General features: G+C 45.1%; 3 protein-coding genes across 6 annotated transcripts in view; 1 reads left to right on the top strand and 2 right to left on the bottom strand.

The window, feature by feature from the left end:
* The window catches only part of NODAL (nodal growth differentiation factor), a 4,078-nt gene extending 2,906 nt beyond the window's left edge, over positions 1-1,172 (bottom strand). The window contains exon 1 of the mRNA XM_010562975.1: positions 1,169-1,172. Coding sequence (XP_010561277.1) covers positions 1,169-1,172 — 4 coding nt within the window. The remainder of the gene's footprint in view (positions 1-1,168) is intronic.
* ASH2L (ash2 (absent, small, or homeotic)-like (Drosophila)) lies at positions 7-9,902 on the top strand. 4 transcript variants are annotated; one of them, XM_010562763.1, is made up of 17 exons: positions 7-75; positions 382-451; positions 1,365-1,510; positions 2,283-2,371; positions 2,725-2,819; positions 2,954-3,049; positions 3,280-3,375; positions 3,613-3,688; positions 4,394-4,411; positions 5,784-5,877; positions 6,255-6,472; positions 6,694-6,861; positions 7,221-7,414; positions 7,849-7,941; positions 8,306-8,404; positions 8,722-8,781; positions 9,247-9,902. In XM_010562763.1, the coding sequence occupies exons 4-17, from the start codon at positions 2,299-2,301 to the stop codon at positions 9,352-9,354; spliced, it is 1,488 nt and encodes a 495-aa protein (XP_010561065.1). In that variant the 5' UTR covers positions 7-75; positions 382-451; positions 1,365-1,510; positions 2,283-2,298; the 3' UTR covers positions 9,355-9,902. The 4 variants fall into 4 exon arrangements, with proteins under 4 accessions (XP_010561065.1, XP_010561066.1, XP_010561063.1 ...); XM_010562761.1 differs by having other exon boundaries at positions 61-75; positions 1,284-1,510; XM_010562764.1 differs by lacking the exon at positions 4,394-4,411 and having other exon boundaries at positions 9,247-9,901.
* A 688-nt stretch (positions 9,903-10,590) lies between these two features.
* STAR (steroidogenic acute regulatory protein) lies at positions 10,591-13,308 on the bottom strand. The gene is made up of 7 exons (XM_010562974.1): positions 13,199-13,308; positions 12,483-12,596; positions 12,070-12,197; positions 11,831-11,989; positions 11,090-11,274; positions 10,786-10,879; positions 10,591-10,698 (listed from the first exon to the last, which is right to left on the bottom strand). The coding sequence occupies exons 1-7, from the start codon at positions 13,260-13,262 to the stop codon at positions 10,591-10,593; spliced, it is 852 nt and encodes a 283-aa protein (XP_010561276.1). The 5' UTR covers positions 13,263-13,308.
* Between the last annotated feature and the right edge of the window lie 719 nt (positions 13,309-14,027).

Raw genomic sequence — 14,027 nt, 5'->3', positions numbered from 1 at the left:
GGAGCCCGCCCCGGACCCTCCCGCCGCGGAGCCTCCGGCACCGCCCGAACCGGGAGCAACCGACGCCGAGAGCGGGTATGCTCTTCCCTAGCCGCGGGCCCGGTCCGCCGGCGCAGGCCCAAGTCCGTCCCCCCCCAGCTCTGGAAACCGTGAGGGTGATGGTGGGCCGCTCCCCCCTCTCCCGTTACCCTGGAAACCGTGGGGGTACCGGGGGTGGGAGGGGAGTCCCCATCCCTTCCCCAGGGAAACCGTGGGGTTCCGGGTGGTCCTTTTGCCGCAGCGACAGCGGGGCTGCCCCGGGGCCAGGCTGCGGTCACAGCGGGGCCGAGGTGGGGTCCGTCCTCCCCCCCCCCCAAAGAACTCCTATTTCTGCTCTCTCAGGGGAGATGCCGCCCTGGTCGATGTCACCACAGCTCTGGAGACAGAGTCCGCCAACGGAAAAGACCCCCTGGTAGGTGGCTGCGGGCAGCCGGAGCTGGCTGGGAGAGACCCGGCCCCCGGGGGACAGTTTTGGGGAGCTGGGAGGGGTAGAGAACGTGAGAGCACCCAAATCTGAAGGTGCAGCCTCTTGGTGAGGGTGCTGCATGTCTGCCCTTGCTGCTGGACGCCGCAATTTGGTCGTCCCTGCAGCTGAGCTGTGCTCGTGGTGGAGTCTGTGTGGGTCTGAGAGAGCTAGGGATCCTGGGCTTGGGCATTGCCCTTCCCTCTTGTGTGTCTTTGCAGGCTGAGGTTGAGGCTTATTCCTGGGATACCTGTTCATCAGACTGCTAGCCCGCTCCCTTCTCCCATTTGTTTTTGTTTTGGGTGGTTTTTTTTTTTGGTAGTGACCTGCTGTCTTTGCATAGATGACGGGAGATGCAAAGGCGTAAGATAGTCACGGGTTGTATGTAGTGTAGAAAAAGGGCAAGTGTAGAATTTTTTTTTCAGAAGATAAAATGTTTTTGTTTGACAAATAGATGTTTGGCAATGGTTGGTGTGTTAGGACTAATAAGCATCCTCAGTTTTTCAAGATTACTAAGTCGGGGTAAGACAGAGACATAGAACATGAGAAGGTGGTTATTCAGACCTAATCTGAACACGTTCCTGTGGTTCAGATGAGAAGAACTTTCCATCCTGCTAGCTGCAGTTTTAGTTCTTTAAAGAATTATTTTGGAAATTAAATCCTCACCCATCTGACCAGTTCTAACTAGCTGAATGTACAAAATAGTTTCAGCTCGCTCACAGCATGGCTGTGTATTAGGGGAAAAAAAATTCATTCCCTCTAAATTCTCCTGTCTTGACAGGTTACTGCACAAAACTTCTTTCCTGTCTGATTCAGTCAGTCTTTAAGCCAGTCCAAGTTTGCTGATCTGCTCTGGTTGTAGGAAGCTGCCGGGGACAACTCCGAAGTCTTGGACACTCAGGCAGGCTCAGTGGATGAAGAGAACGGACGGCAGCTTGGAGAGATAGAGCTGCAGTGTGGAATTTGTACAAAGTGGTTCACAGCAGACACGTTTGGCATTGATACCACGTATGTAAGCTCTGCTTAATGCTGGGCATGAAACTTTGGTTAGCAAAAATGGAAGTATTTCAAGTGTGAGTTCCCAAGGACCAGGACCCCGTCCAGGTCTTTGGACACTTGGAAATGAGTGTGTTATGTGAATAACAAAAGCTGTACCCAACACAGCAGGAAGTATTTATGTTCGTATGTTTCAACTTTAAACACTTTTTGTCCAGACCTCAGGACTGGACTTGGTGCCTTAGAGGCCTGTAAATGTTATTTGAAAAGCAGAGGGGGCTTCAACAGACATTTTCAATTGGGGTGAACAAAAAATAAAATCTTCCTGTAAGTGAGAAGTGAATTCAGCTTTCTCTCTAGAATGAATGTGGGACTGACCTTAGACTTATCAAAAACTCAACTTTTTTGGTTGTGTTTTGTCCCTAAAAAGTACTCTAGACTTCCGATTAAAATTAATTAATTGACTTGGATGGAGCTTCTTGTCCAGAGCTTCTGGATTGTTGTCTCTTTTTATTTTGGTGAATGAATTTCAGGACTCATCTAAACCAAGAAGATGACACTTGGCTTGCTTATGTTTTTCTCAAGAGCTTTGTGGCTTTTCTTGATGCCCGTGATAAACCTAATAAACCTAATTTGATGAAAATATCATTGAACCTGTTAGATGTTTCTGGTTTTGGAGAAAGAGAGAGCAATTAACTTGTTAACCTGGAATAATTACTTTCTTACCCTGATGTAGTAAGTAAGGTGTACGCCAGAACTTACAAATCAGCGTGCTCTTTTCCAGATCATGTCTGCCTTTCATGACCAACTACAGTTTCCATTGCAATGTTTGCCATCACAGTGGGAACACGTATTTCTTAAGAAAACAAGCCAGTAAGTGTGAAATCATGAAGTTTGTTGAAGTTTTGTGCAAGATAGTCCTAGAGGCTTCATTTTGTCTGAAGTTGGTGGGAGTGTCCTGCTGAAGCTTTTCAGAAATGCAATATGGGATTTTTTGGTCTACAAGCATGTGTGTTTTTTTCTAAAAATGTTTTGCTACTAACTTATTAAGGTGGTGAAAATCTTCTGTTTAATGAGGGCTGCTGAGTTAGGACAGAACTTGTGAGCGTTTCACTGTTATTATATAGCATGGATGCTCTGTGGTTAGTAATTGCTGTGTACGTGGGTGTATGTTTGATCTTCCCCTGAAGTGTTAATTCTGGCTCTGGTATGTTTTTGTTTTTAAGATCTCAAGGAAATGTGCCTTAGTGCTCTGGCCAACTTAACGTGGCAGTCAAGGACGCAAGATGAGCACCCGAAAACTATGTTCTCAAAAGATAAGGTATCGCTGTTATAAAAATCATCACAGATTTACGTAAGCTATGATTTCAGTGAAGAGCAAGTTCAAACAAATATTGGCAGCAAGACTTTCAGACCCGCACTCTTAAGACTCTATTTTATTTTATTTTTTTACAGGATATTATTCCATTTATTGATAAATACTGGGAGTGTATGACAACACGACAGAGACCTGGGAAAATGACTTGGCCTAATAATATTGTCAAAACTATGGTAAGTATTCAAGAGTTAAATTCATGGAGGATTTTCTGCAAATGGTACAGTTGTCTGACGTTCGTGTTAGTTCTAAGTCCAGACCTCAGCAAAATGGTAATGATTCTAATGCTTCTTAGGTAATTGATATACATACTACATATTAATAGTAAACACTAGGATTTAAACACTTGTTAATGAACTTGATATGATCTCACCTTGTGTAACTTAAGCTCTTCCTCCTATTTTAGTGTAAAGAAAGAGATGTATTCTTGGTGAAAGAGCATCCGGACCCAGGGAGTAAAGACCCAGAAGAAGATTACCCCAAGTTTGGACTTCTAGACCAAGTACGTAATTAGAGATGGAAGGAAAGTGCACCGTGGGCCATTGGGAGGAAGGGGTGAGGGTTCCTTTTGCTGGTGGCTTACAGTCAGTCAAATGAGCAAAACTTAGCCAAGTCACGCTGTGAGCCTGTGTTGTGCCAAGCGATGTGCTGGAGTACTCCAGCACCTGGAAGTGCCCTGTACAGGCTTTGGGTGGTAAGTTTGACCGAGTCTATACATCAGGTTTTTTATCTCTTTCAGGATCTTGCCAATATTGGTCCTGCATATGATAACCAGAAACAGAATAATGCTGTGTCCACAAGCGGAAGCTTAAACGGCAAGTTCTTTGATCAGGCGGTTTTTGAATATTTGGGACCAAGCTGTATTTTCCCAGTCCTATAGCTGGGTGTCTGTGCAGTTACATCAGTTGAGATGCTGCAGTTAAAGTTGTTGTGTGAACTGAGGTCATGCTTATTATGGCCAAAACATGTTCAGCTAGTCTTACTGTGCCTTTCTAAAGATAGATTAACTTTACCTTCTTGTGAAGGTTCAACTTTTTTCTTCATGGTGGCCAGCTAAATCAAGATGCTTGCAAGAAAGCTGAGCTTGTCAGTTTTCTTCCTTAATGATTTTAATTTACCTACTTGTATTATTCAGACTTCCTGTTTCCCGCAGTCTGGGATTTGAAAGTAGTCAGGGAAAGTATATATTATTCCTTATAATCACTGTTTGCATTTTAGTGTTGTTAGTTTAGTAGTGTTTTTGCGGAATGACAGCTGTGCTAACAACTTTGCCTAGCTCTCTGAGATTACTTAGGGAAATCTTACTGTAGTAACGTTAACTGCCCATGAGATTTTGTGCGCAAGGCTGCGCCATTCTATATTAAACACATTCAAGTAGTACCTGACAGGAGGTGTTTTAGGCCTTTTAAAACAAGATTATAGATATCTAAGGCTGCGTTGTCTCCATTTCATGCACTGGTTGTTTTTTATTTAATTTCCGGAAGATTGACAAATATGTGGTGCCACTTCTGTTCTTACAGGTGGAGCCTCTTTGGGAGGTGAATATTTACCTTTCAGCTTCTAAAACTTAAGTATTATTGTTTGCAAAGCTTTTTTGCTCAATTATCTTAGAAGCTAAAGTCGATAAAAAATAAAAAGTGTGCCTTGATGTGATTGCAATAATACTTTAATACAAAACAACAATTTCACTTTTTAATCTTTAGCAGTTAGAAGCTTTTAATTATCATATTCTGCCCCACTTGACTGGTTTAAAGTTTTATTTTCACTTATGTTTATTTTTACTTTGTACAATTTGACCTGATATTGTTGTAGTTTTAAATCTTAATGCCTAAGTAAGTGGTCTGAATCTGTGAGCTGATAGGATATTGTGATTGTTTAGGCAAATAAGTGATGACAAACTGGAGAGCCTATATGTTTATCTGCACTAAGACTAGCAAGTGCAGCTGAGATCATGTCATGTTTGTGCAGAATATGGTATTCCTTCAATGTTTTGAATCCCTTACACTGTAAGGGGAATGCTGATAATTTAAAAGCTGACTATATTTTTAGTTACGACACAGTATGCGGTTCATAAAGGTGTTTATCTACAGTACTTAAAAATTCTGTAGTTTTCCTTGTAAATCAACAGTGATCTTTTTTGAAATAGTGTAATGATAAAATGCATGTACATTTTAATGTATTAAAATGTTACACTGATATTAGTTTGATTACATTTGACATGTAGCTTTTCCTATACTATAGTTTTATTTGTGAGAAAAATTGGGTGCTGTAATATGAAATGATACACTGTTCAATTGTAGTGCTGATTTTGGTAATACTGGAGAGAAACACCTCTATTGCTTTTCATTTTTCCTCAACTTTGGTGTATTTTATTTTATAGATGGAAATTTAATGTTAAGCGCTTATTGGTGTCAGAGTGTTTCTCCAGCATAGTGTGTCACTGGGATGATGACTTTGCTTAAAATCAGCCAGTGTGTGCTGTAGGTTGGGTTTTCTGCTACTTTTGCAGAAATAAATTTGAACTGTGACTGGAATCTCCATGAAAGCAAATAATAATGCTTTTGAAGTGGATCCCAATGCTGCTGTCTGTAGACCTTTTGATGACAGAAAAGATTCTTAACTCTCACCTTAAAAGCTTGAGTTGAGCTCATTTTGTTGATAAATCTCACTTAGCTTCCACTCTAAATTTAGACATTTCAAAAGTTGACTAGAAGCTACATAAAAGTTCTGGATTTTGCTGTGCTTATTTTCAGTAAAGTCGGTTTCATACCTAACTGTGGAAGAATGTACTTGAGCTCATGAACTGATTTTAATTTGGCTGCTTCTGCCCCTCTCTATTTGTGGAGATTCCATGCTCACGGGCTCTCTCTAATCATCAGCTGCTTAATATGCCGTGGTTTCTGTGTTAAGGAGGAATTGCTGCAGGAGGCAGTGGGAAGGGACGGGGAGCAAAGCGCAAGCAGCAAGATGGAGGGACCACGGGAACAGCCAAGAAAACCAGAAGGTAAGAGGAAAGATGACGCAGTGGCAGAGTGATGAGCATCTATAGTGAGGTGTTGTACGCTAGTCAGAGGGACAACTTTGCTTTTGATGCCTTAAGCTGCCTCCCATCTGTCTCTGCCCTTGGTAGATTTATGGGGATTCATGCCATAACCCTGTGATGTTACTGATAGGTCACATGCTAGAAATTATTTGAAATAGATGGGTATACACTTGTTTCGTAGATGAGTATGTGCTCATTTTGCACAGACTCTTGGAAACAAAGCAGTGTGCAGGCTGTGAGCACTGCAGGTACAGCTCTGTAAGAGGTTGTCCTGGGATGACTTGTGACTGAACCGTAGCTGCCGAGAGATGCCAACCTGTAGTTTTTGTGTTTCGCAGTGACCCGTTGTTTTCTGCTCAGCGCTTACCACCCCACGGTTATCCTTTGGAACACCCCTTTAATAAAGATGGATATCGTTACATCTTGGCTGAGCCTGACCCCCACGCACCTGACCCAGAAAAATTGGAGCTAGACTGTTGGGCAGGAAAGCCTATTCCTGGGGACCTCTACAGAGCCTGCCTGTATGAACGAGTCCTCCTAGCACTGCACGACCGAGGTACAAAGCTTGCTGATTGTATGCAAGTTGTATAGCCAGCTCTTCTTATGAGGGGCCATCTTCTGGAACCTCATGTTACTGGTTATTGAAGTTTCAGACGCAATTGCTTTAAGAGGTGCAAATGTTAAATCTACTTCTGTATGTTCACTTACCTTTTGACATCACCGCGCATTAGATACCACAAATGAACTGCTCATACCATCTTCTCTCACCTACCACAGCTCCTCAGTTAAAGATTTCTGATGACAGACTGACTGTTATTGGTGAAAAGGGCTATTCAATGGTACGAGCCTCGCATGGAGTGCGGAAAGGAGCGTGGTACTTTGAAATATCCATGGATGAGATGCCTCCAGACACAGCTGCCAGATTAGGCTGGTCACAGCCATTAGGTAAATAATTTTACCAAATATTTCTTATTGATGTATTCCACCTGGTTCCTATATTTCTTTCCCTAGTAATTTAGACCTAAGGACCATAAGTCATGTTCAGCTTGCCTGCTTCTTCACTGCTTTTCTTTAAGGGGAAACTCTTTCTGCAGGTGATCTAAATTGTGCAGAACTGCAGTACGGGTGGATCCTTTATGCTGTTGCATGCTTGGCCTTGCTTAACACTGTAGTCAACACATTTGTACTAATGGCAGTCGTATTCGTTAACTGAATGTAATTACTGTTCCAAAACTTGAAGTGGGACACACAAAGGTGCTCCTGCTACGCTGTGTATGTTCATGAAGAAACGTTGGTTTCTGCAGGGAACCTCCAGGCGCCTCTGGGATATGACAAGTTCAGTTACTCCTGGCGCAGCAAAAAGGGAACAAAGTTTCACCAGTCAATAGGGAAACACTATTCATCTGGCTATGGACAGGGTGATATACTGGGATTTTACATCAGTCTTCCAGAAGATACTGAGACTGCCAAATCACTGCCTGACACTTACAAAGATAAGGTGAGGTGTGGAGTTCACTATTGGATTAAGTGTTGGCTAGGTGGACAAGTGGAAAACAGGTTGCTCTAGCCTCACTTTTGCCCCCTTTGATTGCATCCTTTCCATCCTACCTCTGGGTACCAGTGTGGTTCATAACAAAGAGGTCCAAAGTGTTGATCTCCAGAAAACAAAATACCTAGAACTACCCAGAGGTTCTGCAAGGAGGGAAGACTCTGCATGGACTACTGAATGAGATTGCCCACATCTCATTTCATCTTCTCTTCCCCTCCTGGTTCTCAAATATTTGAGATGCGTGAGTCACACTTTTTCTGACACAACAGGCATGCCTATCCCACAACAGGGCTCCTCCTGTAGGTCTGCCGTTCTTTAATATGTCACTAAGAGTAACAGTTTTTCTGGCTTACTTCTGAAGTGGTTGTCTTCTAATATTTCAGGCTTTGATCAAATTCAAAAGCTACTTGTACTTTGAAGAGAAGGATTTTGTGGACAAAGCGGAGAAGAGCCTAAAGCAAGCACCTGGAAGCCAGGTAAGTTAAGCCTTGGTAGGTGGAGTGAGTGGGAGGATGTAGAACTTCAGGAAGAATGGAGAGCCTGCTGAGACTGGCTTATTGTGTGTATTAATCGCTTGCATTTAATGAGCACAAAGGGAGGCTGATCATTAGTTCTTCATCAAAAACAAGAATGCTTTTATTAAAGCAACAATAAACATGAACTCAACAAACCAGCTGTGCCCTTTGCTTGCCATGTTATTGCTTTCACTTAAGTAATTGTCTGGCATCAAGTAAAGGGGAGTGTAGGTTAAGCTGCCTCTTGAGGATTGCTTTGTAGTTCACAAGTAAGGTCATGAAAGTTAGCCTCAATGGAAAAAACCTTCTTCTTTTTTCTTTTCAGATAATATTCTTCAAGAATGGTGCCAGCCAAGGCATTGCCTTTAAAGACATCTTTGAAGGAGTTTATTTTCCTGCTATTTCTTTGTACAAAGGCTGCACGGCAAGTAACATATCTTTGAAAGATAATTCCTAAGTCAAGTCCATCATAGTTTTAGTAATGCATAGAGTGTGGGCGCTCTGGGAATGTGTCAAGCAAGTGAAGAGGAAAGATGGGAATTATTTTAGTGAAGTGACCCTGGAACAATGCTGCTGTTCGCTTGTGTGATGTAAATTTATCAAACCATTGAACAAATGCTCTCCTTTCATGCCAAGGATGTTTGTTCATGTGGTCTTGCACAGGGTGCTGGTAGGCTTAGGAGTAAAGACATTTGCCCCCCTCCTTTTTTTTTAATCTAATGACAAATGTGTCTTCCACAGGTTTCTATAAACTTTGGGCCGTATTTCAAATATCCACCTAGAGATATCACTTACCGTCCAGTAAGTAATAACAGAAGCTTATTACCTCCCACTTTGTTATAGCCTCACACTATTTAAACAAAAGGAGGTTGAGATTTTGTGGTGGTGGTGGGAGTTGATTTACACCAAGCTTGTATCTGTCCTCTTCACTCTTTGTACTTAAATACAATCCCTTTGGCTACAGTATTGAAAAATATTTAAGGACTGATAGCCTAACAAATAACTAAATTTTAACTAAATACTAGATGCTGTCTTGTTCCTCTTGACAGATTGTAAAGTCCCTGTTCTTGCCTATGTTAGCCTCTTTTTATCAGTAAGAGGGCTGAATTCTTTTTTAAGGAAACACTTGGAAATTTTTTTTTCCCCCCACTAATGTTTTCAGGAGGGAAACAGTCCTGGGATGCTGCTGTACAGCAGGGCTAGTCACTCTTTGTCCTGAGCCTGTACTTCATGACTCAAGCTAACTGTCTTTCATTCCCTTTGCAGATGAGTGACATGGGCTGGGGTGCTGTTGTAGAACACACGCTGGCAGATGTACTGTATCATGTAGAGACAGAAGTTGATGGAAGACGAAGTCCACCCTGGGAGCCATAAATGAAGTGGTGGCACCGCGTTAACAAAAATGACACAGTCAGTATCCAGTCAAGTGGTTTTTATTATAGAGGAACATGCATCACTTGGAGCGATCAGCCAACAAGCAAACAAGCTGAAGCCAACGCAGCTCTTGATGGCAGGCCTTATGTATATTTGTTACCTGCTGAAGATTCATGCTCTACCACTATGCTGGAGTCTAAGTGAATGCAGTTCTAGTATGTATTGTGCTATTTGTGGGCATCTCGGAGTCTTCAGTAATGTTTACAGTGTAGCTAGCTGAAGAAGCAAGTATTATATTGAGGTAACTTCTCATGTGATGTACCTGGGTTGTAACAGTCAAGTTGTTCAGTGAGAGCAGGCTGCAATTGGACAGACCTGCTCTATGTACACTTGCAGAAGGAACATTGACACTTCTGCTGACCTGTGTTTGGCTAATTGTAAACAACAGCTTCCAGCCAGAAGGATTGTGTTGTAACAAGACTACTGCATGTAAGACTGAAATTTGGGCTTCTGTCCAAACTGTATTTTTTTTCCCCACAAACTGGAAACCAGTTTAAAAATAAAGGCTTTAACTCTTTCTTTTGTTTGTTTTTTTTTTGTCTTGTGATGAATGAGATTTAAACTCAAAGTAGCTACATATTAGAGATCACTCAAGCTGAAGATCTCCTTCTGCTCACTGCATTGACAAGTTAGTTACACAGAGCTTTGAATGAATAAATAATTTGACACCTTGTGTGTGTCTGTACAGGAAAAATAAATTAGAGCTGCTTCTACCCCCAGGTAAGTGTGTGCTGTGTTTGTGTTTTGGGGGAAGGAGTGAAGTCAGTCAGTCCTGTGCTGGTGCTCCTGCTATTCCTAATAACTAATTAGCCAAGGCCTTTAATAGTAGACACTACTAATTGAAGCTTGCTTTATTTATTTATTGAAAGTAATTAGTTAGGGAGGTGGCAGGCACATGCTATGGGGAGCAAATGCAGGACTTGCCTCAACTTTTTGGTCCTGCATTTGCACAACGAGCATGTGCTGGCCCCATCAGGGAGGTCACAGAGGCCTGACTAATTAGTTACAATAAACACAGCTTTATTTATTGAAACCATGTATTAAGTAGTGGTATTTACTATTAAAGGTCTTGGCTAATTAGCACAGGCTGTAATTAAATTGTCTGACTTGACTTACCCCATTACATGATTCCCTACTTCACCCCTGATCAAAGCATTACAGCACTAGTCAGTGTGGTCAGCAGTTGAGGGCCACCATCCGGGCCAGGTGTTCCCGAAGGTGGTTGGCAAAGTCAACCTGCGTCTGGGACAGGACCTGGTTGATGATCGTCTTCGGTAGCCAGCCCTGGAGAGGAGCAGATACAGCCCGTGAGTGGAACTTGCCTCGAATAAACTCCTGCTTCTGCTTTGAAATGTTTGCTGCAAAACTTACCTTCAGGTCAATGCTGAGAAGCCACGTTAGCTTGGTTTGTGAAGGACTGCCGGGCAGTGGGCGCAGGATCATACACGTGGGACCATTCTCAGCTCTGTAAGAGGACAGGAATGCACACCTTAGAAAGCAACGTTGTGACTTAGCCTCAAAAATTACAGCCGTGCTGAAGCACTTTGTGAATTAGGGTTTCCTTAGTGGTTCCTGCTACTGAGACAAACCTCACAACTCTGAGCCCATACTAAAAGCTAGTGTGTGAATCTGACTTTCATTACACACACTGTAAGTGAATGCAAAAAGTGATTACCTTATAAATCCTTCCTGTTCTGGCATAGCTCCGTATTTTGTGGACATGCCGGCCAGGACACAGGTGGAGCCACGTCTCTTAGAGCAGCGGACGCTCACAAAGTCCCGTGGTCCAACAATGTTACCAGGGGTAGCGGCCGCCTTCTCGTGGGTGATCACTGTGTCCTTTCCAATCTTCTGGAGAATCTGGACAGTTTAGAATGAAAACATTAATTTGAAGTATTTACTGCAAACATAGCTAAAAGCTAGCTTTGATTACCATGTGTTCAAACACATGCTCTTAAAAAAACCTCAGTGTTTATAGTGAGAAAAATCAAATATCTGCTTCATCCTAGAATGCAGAACATGAGTTTTCAATACCTGAAAAGGGGAGGTATTTCTCTTAACACTTCTCTTATTCTAGACAAGCTGTGGAATAGCAAAACACTCTTCCCTGCACGTTGGGGTACTGTGGTATTTCTCCTCTAGTAACAGTGCAAATTTAACAACAGAACTGGCCTGCTACCTTGCAGTAAAGTGCAAGTGTGTTTCCTACAGAAAAAGTAGCAGACAAGCTGCTACAGGCTAACTTCTGCTGCAGCAGCAACGTGGTTACTGCAGAACAAGCACTACTACTCCGTTCCCAAAGAACAGGTGGAGAAATTCCTGTGCTCCTGCTGTGACAGGCAAAGCGATTCTGCCACTTGGAGCAGCACATGTGTGCGAACCCCTGGCTGGGACAGGTCTGACGTGCGCTTCCTACCTTGACTTCTTTGACGTTGGGATTCCAGTCTCCCATCTGCTCCATGTTGTCCACCAGCTCACTGTACACCGCGTCCAGGGGCTGGTCCACCACCACCTCGAGTCGGAACACCTTGCCCACGTCCGGGAGCACCTTGCTCAGCACTTTGTCGCCGTTATCCTAGAGAGGGAAAGGCAGAATTAATATCACGAATATTCACAGGAGGACCGCGTCAGTCTGCCGCAAAGCAGAGCACCTACCACCACTGTCTCTGTCTTCCAGCCGTCCTGGTCCCCAAGGATGCTGAGTGATTTCTGGAGGGCTTCCTCTCCTTGCTTGACGTAAGACATTTCCATCTCGCTGAAGGGCTTCTCCTCCAGCCTTGAGCCTGCATGAGATCAGACGAAAGCAGGAGTGAGTGTACGAACACTGCATAGTTGACTAACACATCATAACACCAGATAAGCTTTATCTGCATCAAATACGCTTCTCCATGCCCAGGGGCTAGGGAAGTAAACTCAATTCCCACTGCTTGCCTGCCTTCACCATTTGTTTAGCAAAAGCACAGGCTACCCACGAGCAGGTTTTCCTCCAACCACTCTCCCGAGCCCTGACCCATGATGGCACCCACCACCCGGCAGAAAGGGGCAGACCCCATCTGCTGGTCACTTACTGAGCAAGGAGCTTCTTCTGCGAACCTGGTTAATCCATGTGCTGGGTCCCGTGCTGTGGCAGGCGAACTTGCTCAGCTCCTGGCTGATGGTGACAGCGGCTTGTCTTCTCAGACCTGAGAGCAGAGAACGCATCACTCGCCAGCACCAGGCACCATACTGCACGGGGCTTGCTATTTTTTTTTTTTCTCCAATTTAAACACAGGACATTGAAAAAGCCTCTGTTTGCCACCTTCACTGAAGTTCCTACAGGCACAGAGAGCAGTTGACTGCCATTGCACTGCTCTGGGACAGAAGCTCTCCTAAACAAACCCAGGCTTTGCTCCAGGTCCGAGTCACGCAGCATGCAGGGAGCAAGATGACAGCTGTAAAAATACCGAGGAGCAATCATGCAGGTGCCCAGGAAAGGCCGTAGGAAATGGAGCACAAGAATACAAAATCCTCGCAGCCAGCGGGACCGTTACCTATAGCTACCCTCCACATTCACCAGAGGCACGCAGCCATCCCCCTCGGACCCCAGCAATAAGTCTGGTAGCAAAAAGGGTTGTGGAGACAGTAAAGCACGAAACCCAGAAAGCAACGTGGCACGGGATGGGGAGAGCATCCCTGGAGCTTCCAGCCTCCTCCCGCCTTGCGAACCCTGCCGGCGCTGCCTACCGCAGGCAGCCCACCGAGAGGGGTTCCCCCAGCCCCACGTCCCAGTCCCCCGATCCCTCACCGGTCATGTTGCGCAGGTGCCGGTAGGAGATGGCAGCGCAGAGCTTGAATGTAGCGGGCAGCATCTTCCTGGTCCAAACGGAGCTGCAGGCTGCGGGCGGGCGTCTCTGCAGCAAGTTCTCCTCTGCTCTGGCCCTCCAGGCGCTCGGCCTTAAGTACGCCCGCTGAAGGATGCTGGCTTGTCAGCAGGGAGATAAGAGCCATCACTTACGGCAGGGCCCGGGGGGCCAAGGCCGGACCCGGCTCCTTACGCATCTGCCGGGGGCCCACGGGTCACCGCCGGTGCGTCCGGCGAGCAGATGCACGCACATGGGCGGACGCATGCTCGTACGCCGCGCTGGCACGATGGAGCCCGGCCAGCCCCCGTCCGCGGTCCAGCTGTGGAAGGGGGGGCACGGGCAGCTCCTGCAGCGAGACAGGGGCAAGAGACCGAGGCACAGCCCCCCCTGCCCAGCTCGTGCGGTGCTTTGCAGGCGATTCCCGCGCCAGGGACAAACCCCGCTGCACGTGGACCTGGGGTCCACGGCATGACTGCCCCCGGCATGGATCATCAGCCATGGATAACAACGGATAACAACCAACTCTGACAGGTAACAACGGGTAATGGCAGATAACTAAGATAACAATGGATAATGATGGCCAACACCATCTCACAGCACAACCATCCTGGAATAACTAGAATCAGGCTCAGCACAGCCTCAGCTAATGCTGGACACAAGAATCGGGGCAGCCTGTCCCCCACCTAGGGACCAGACCCCACGGCAGAGCCCTCGCTGCGGCAGCAAGTTAAAGCTCCATTGCACAAGACAAAACCCCGTAGAACAGGACCT

This window comes from Haliaeetus leucocephalus, unplaced genomic scaffold, assembly GCF_000737465.1.
Source record: "Haliaeetus leucocephalus isolate CR32 unplaced genomic scaffold, Haliaeetus_leucocephalus-4.0 Scaffold162, whole genome shotgun sequence".
NCBI lineage: Eukaryota > Metazoa > Chordata > Aves > Accipitriformes > Accipitridae > Haliaeetus > Haliaeetus leucocephalus.
Note: the sequence above shows the minus strand (reverse complement) of the source record. Positions and strands in the feature narration are given on the sequence as shown.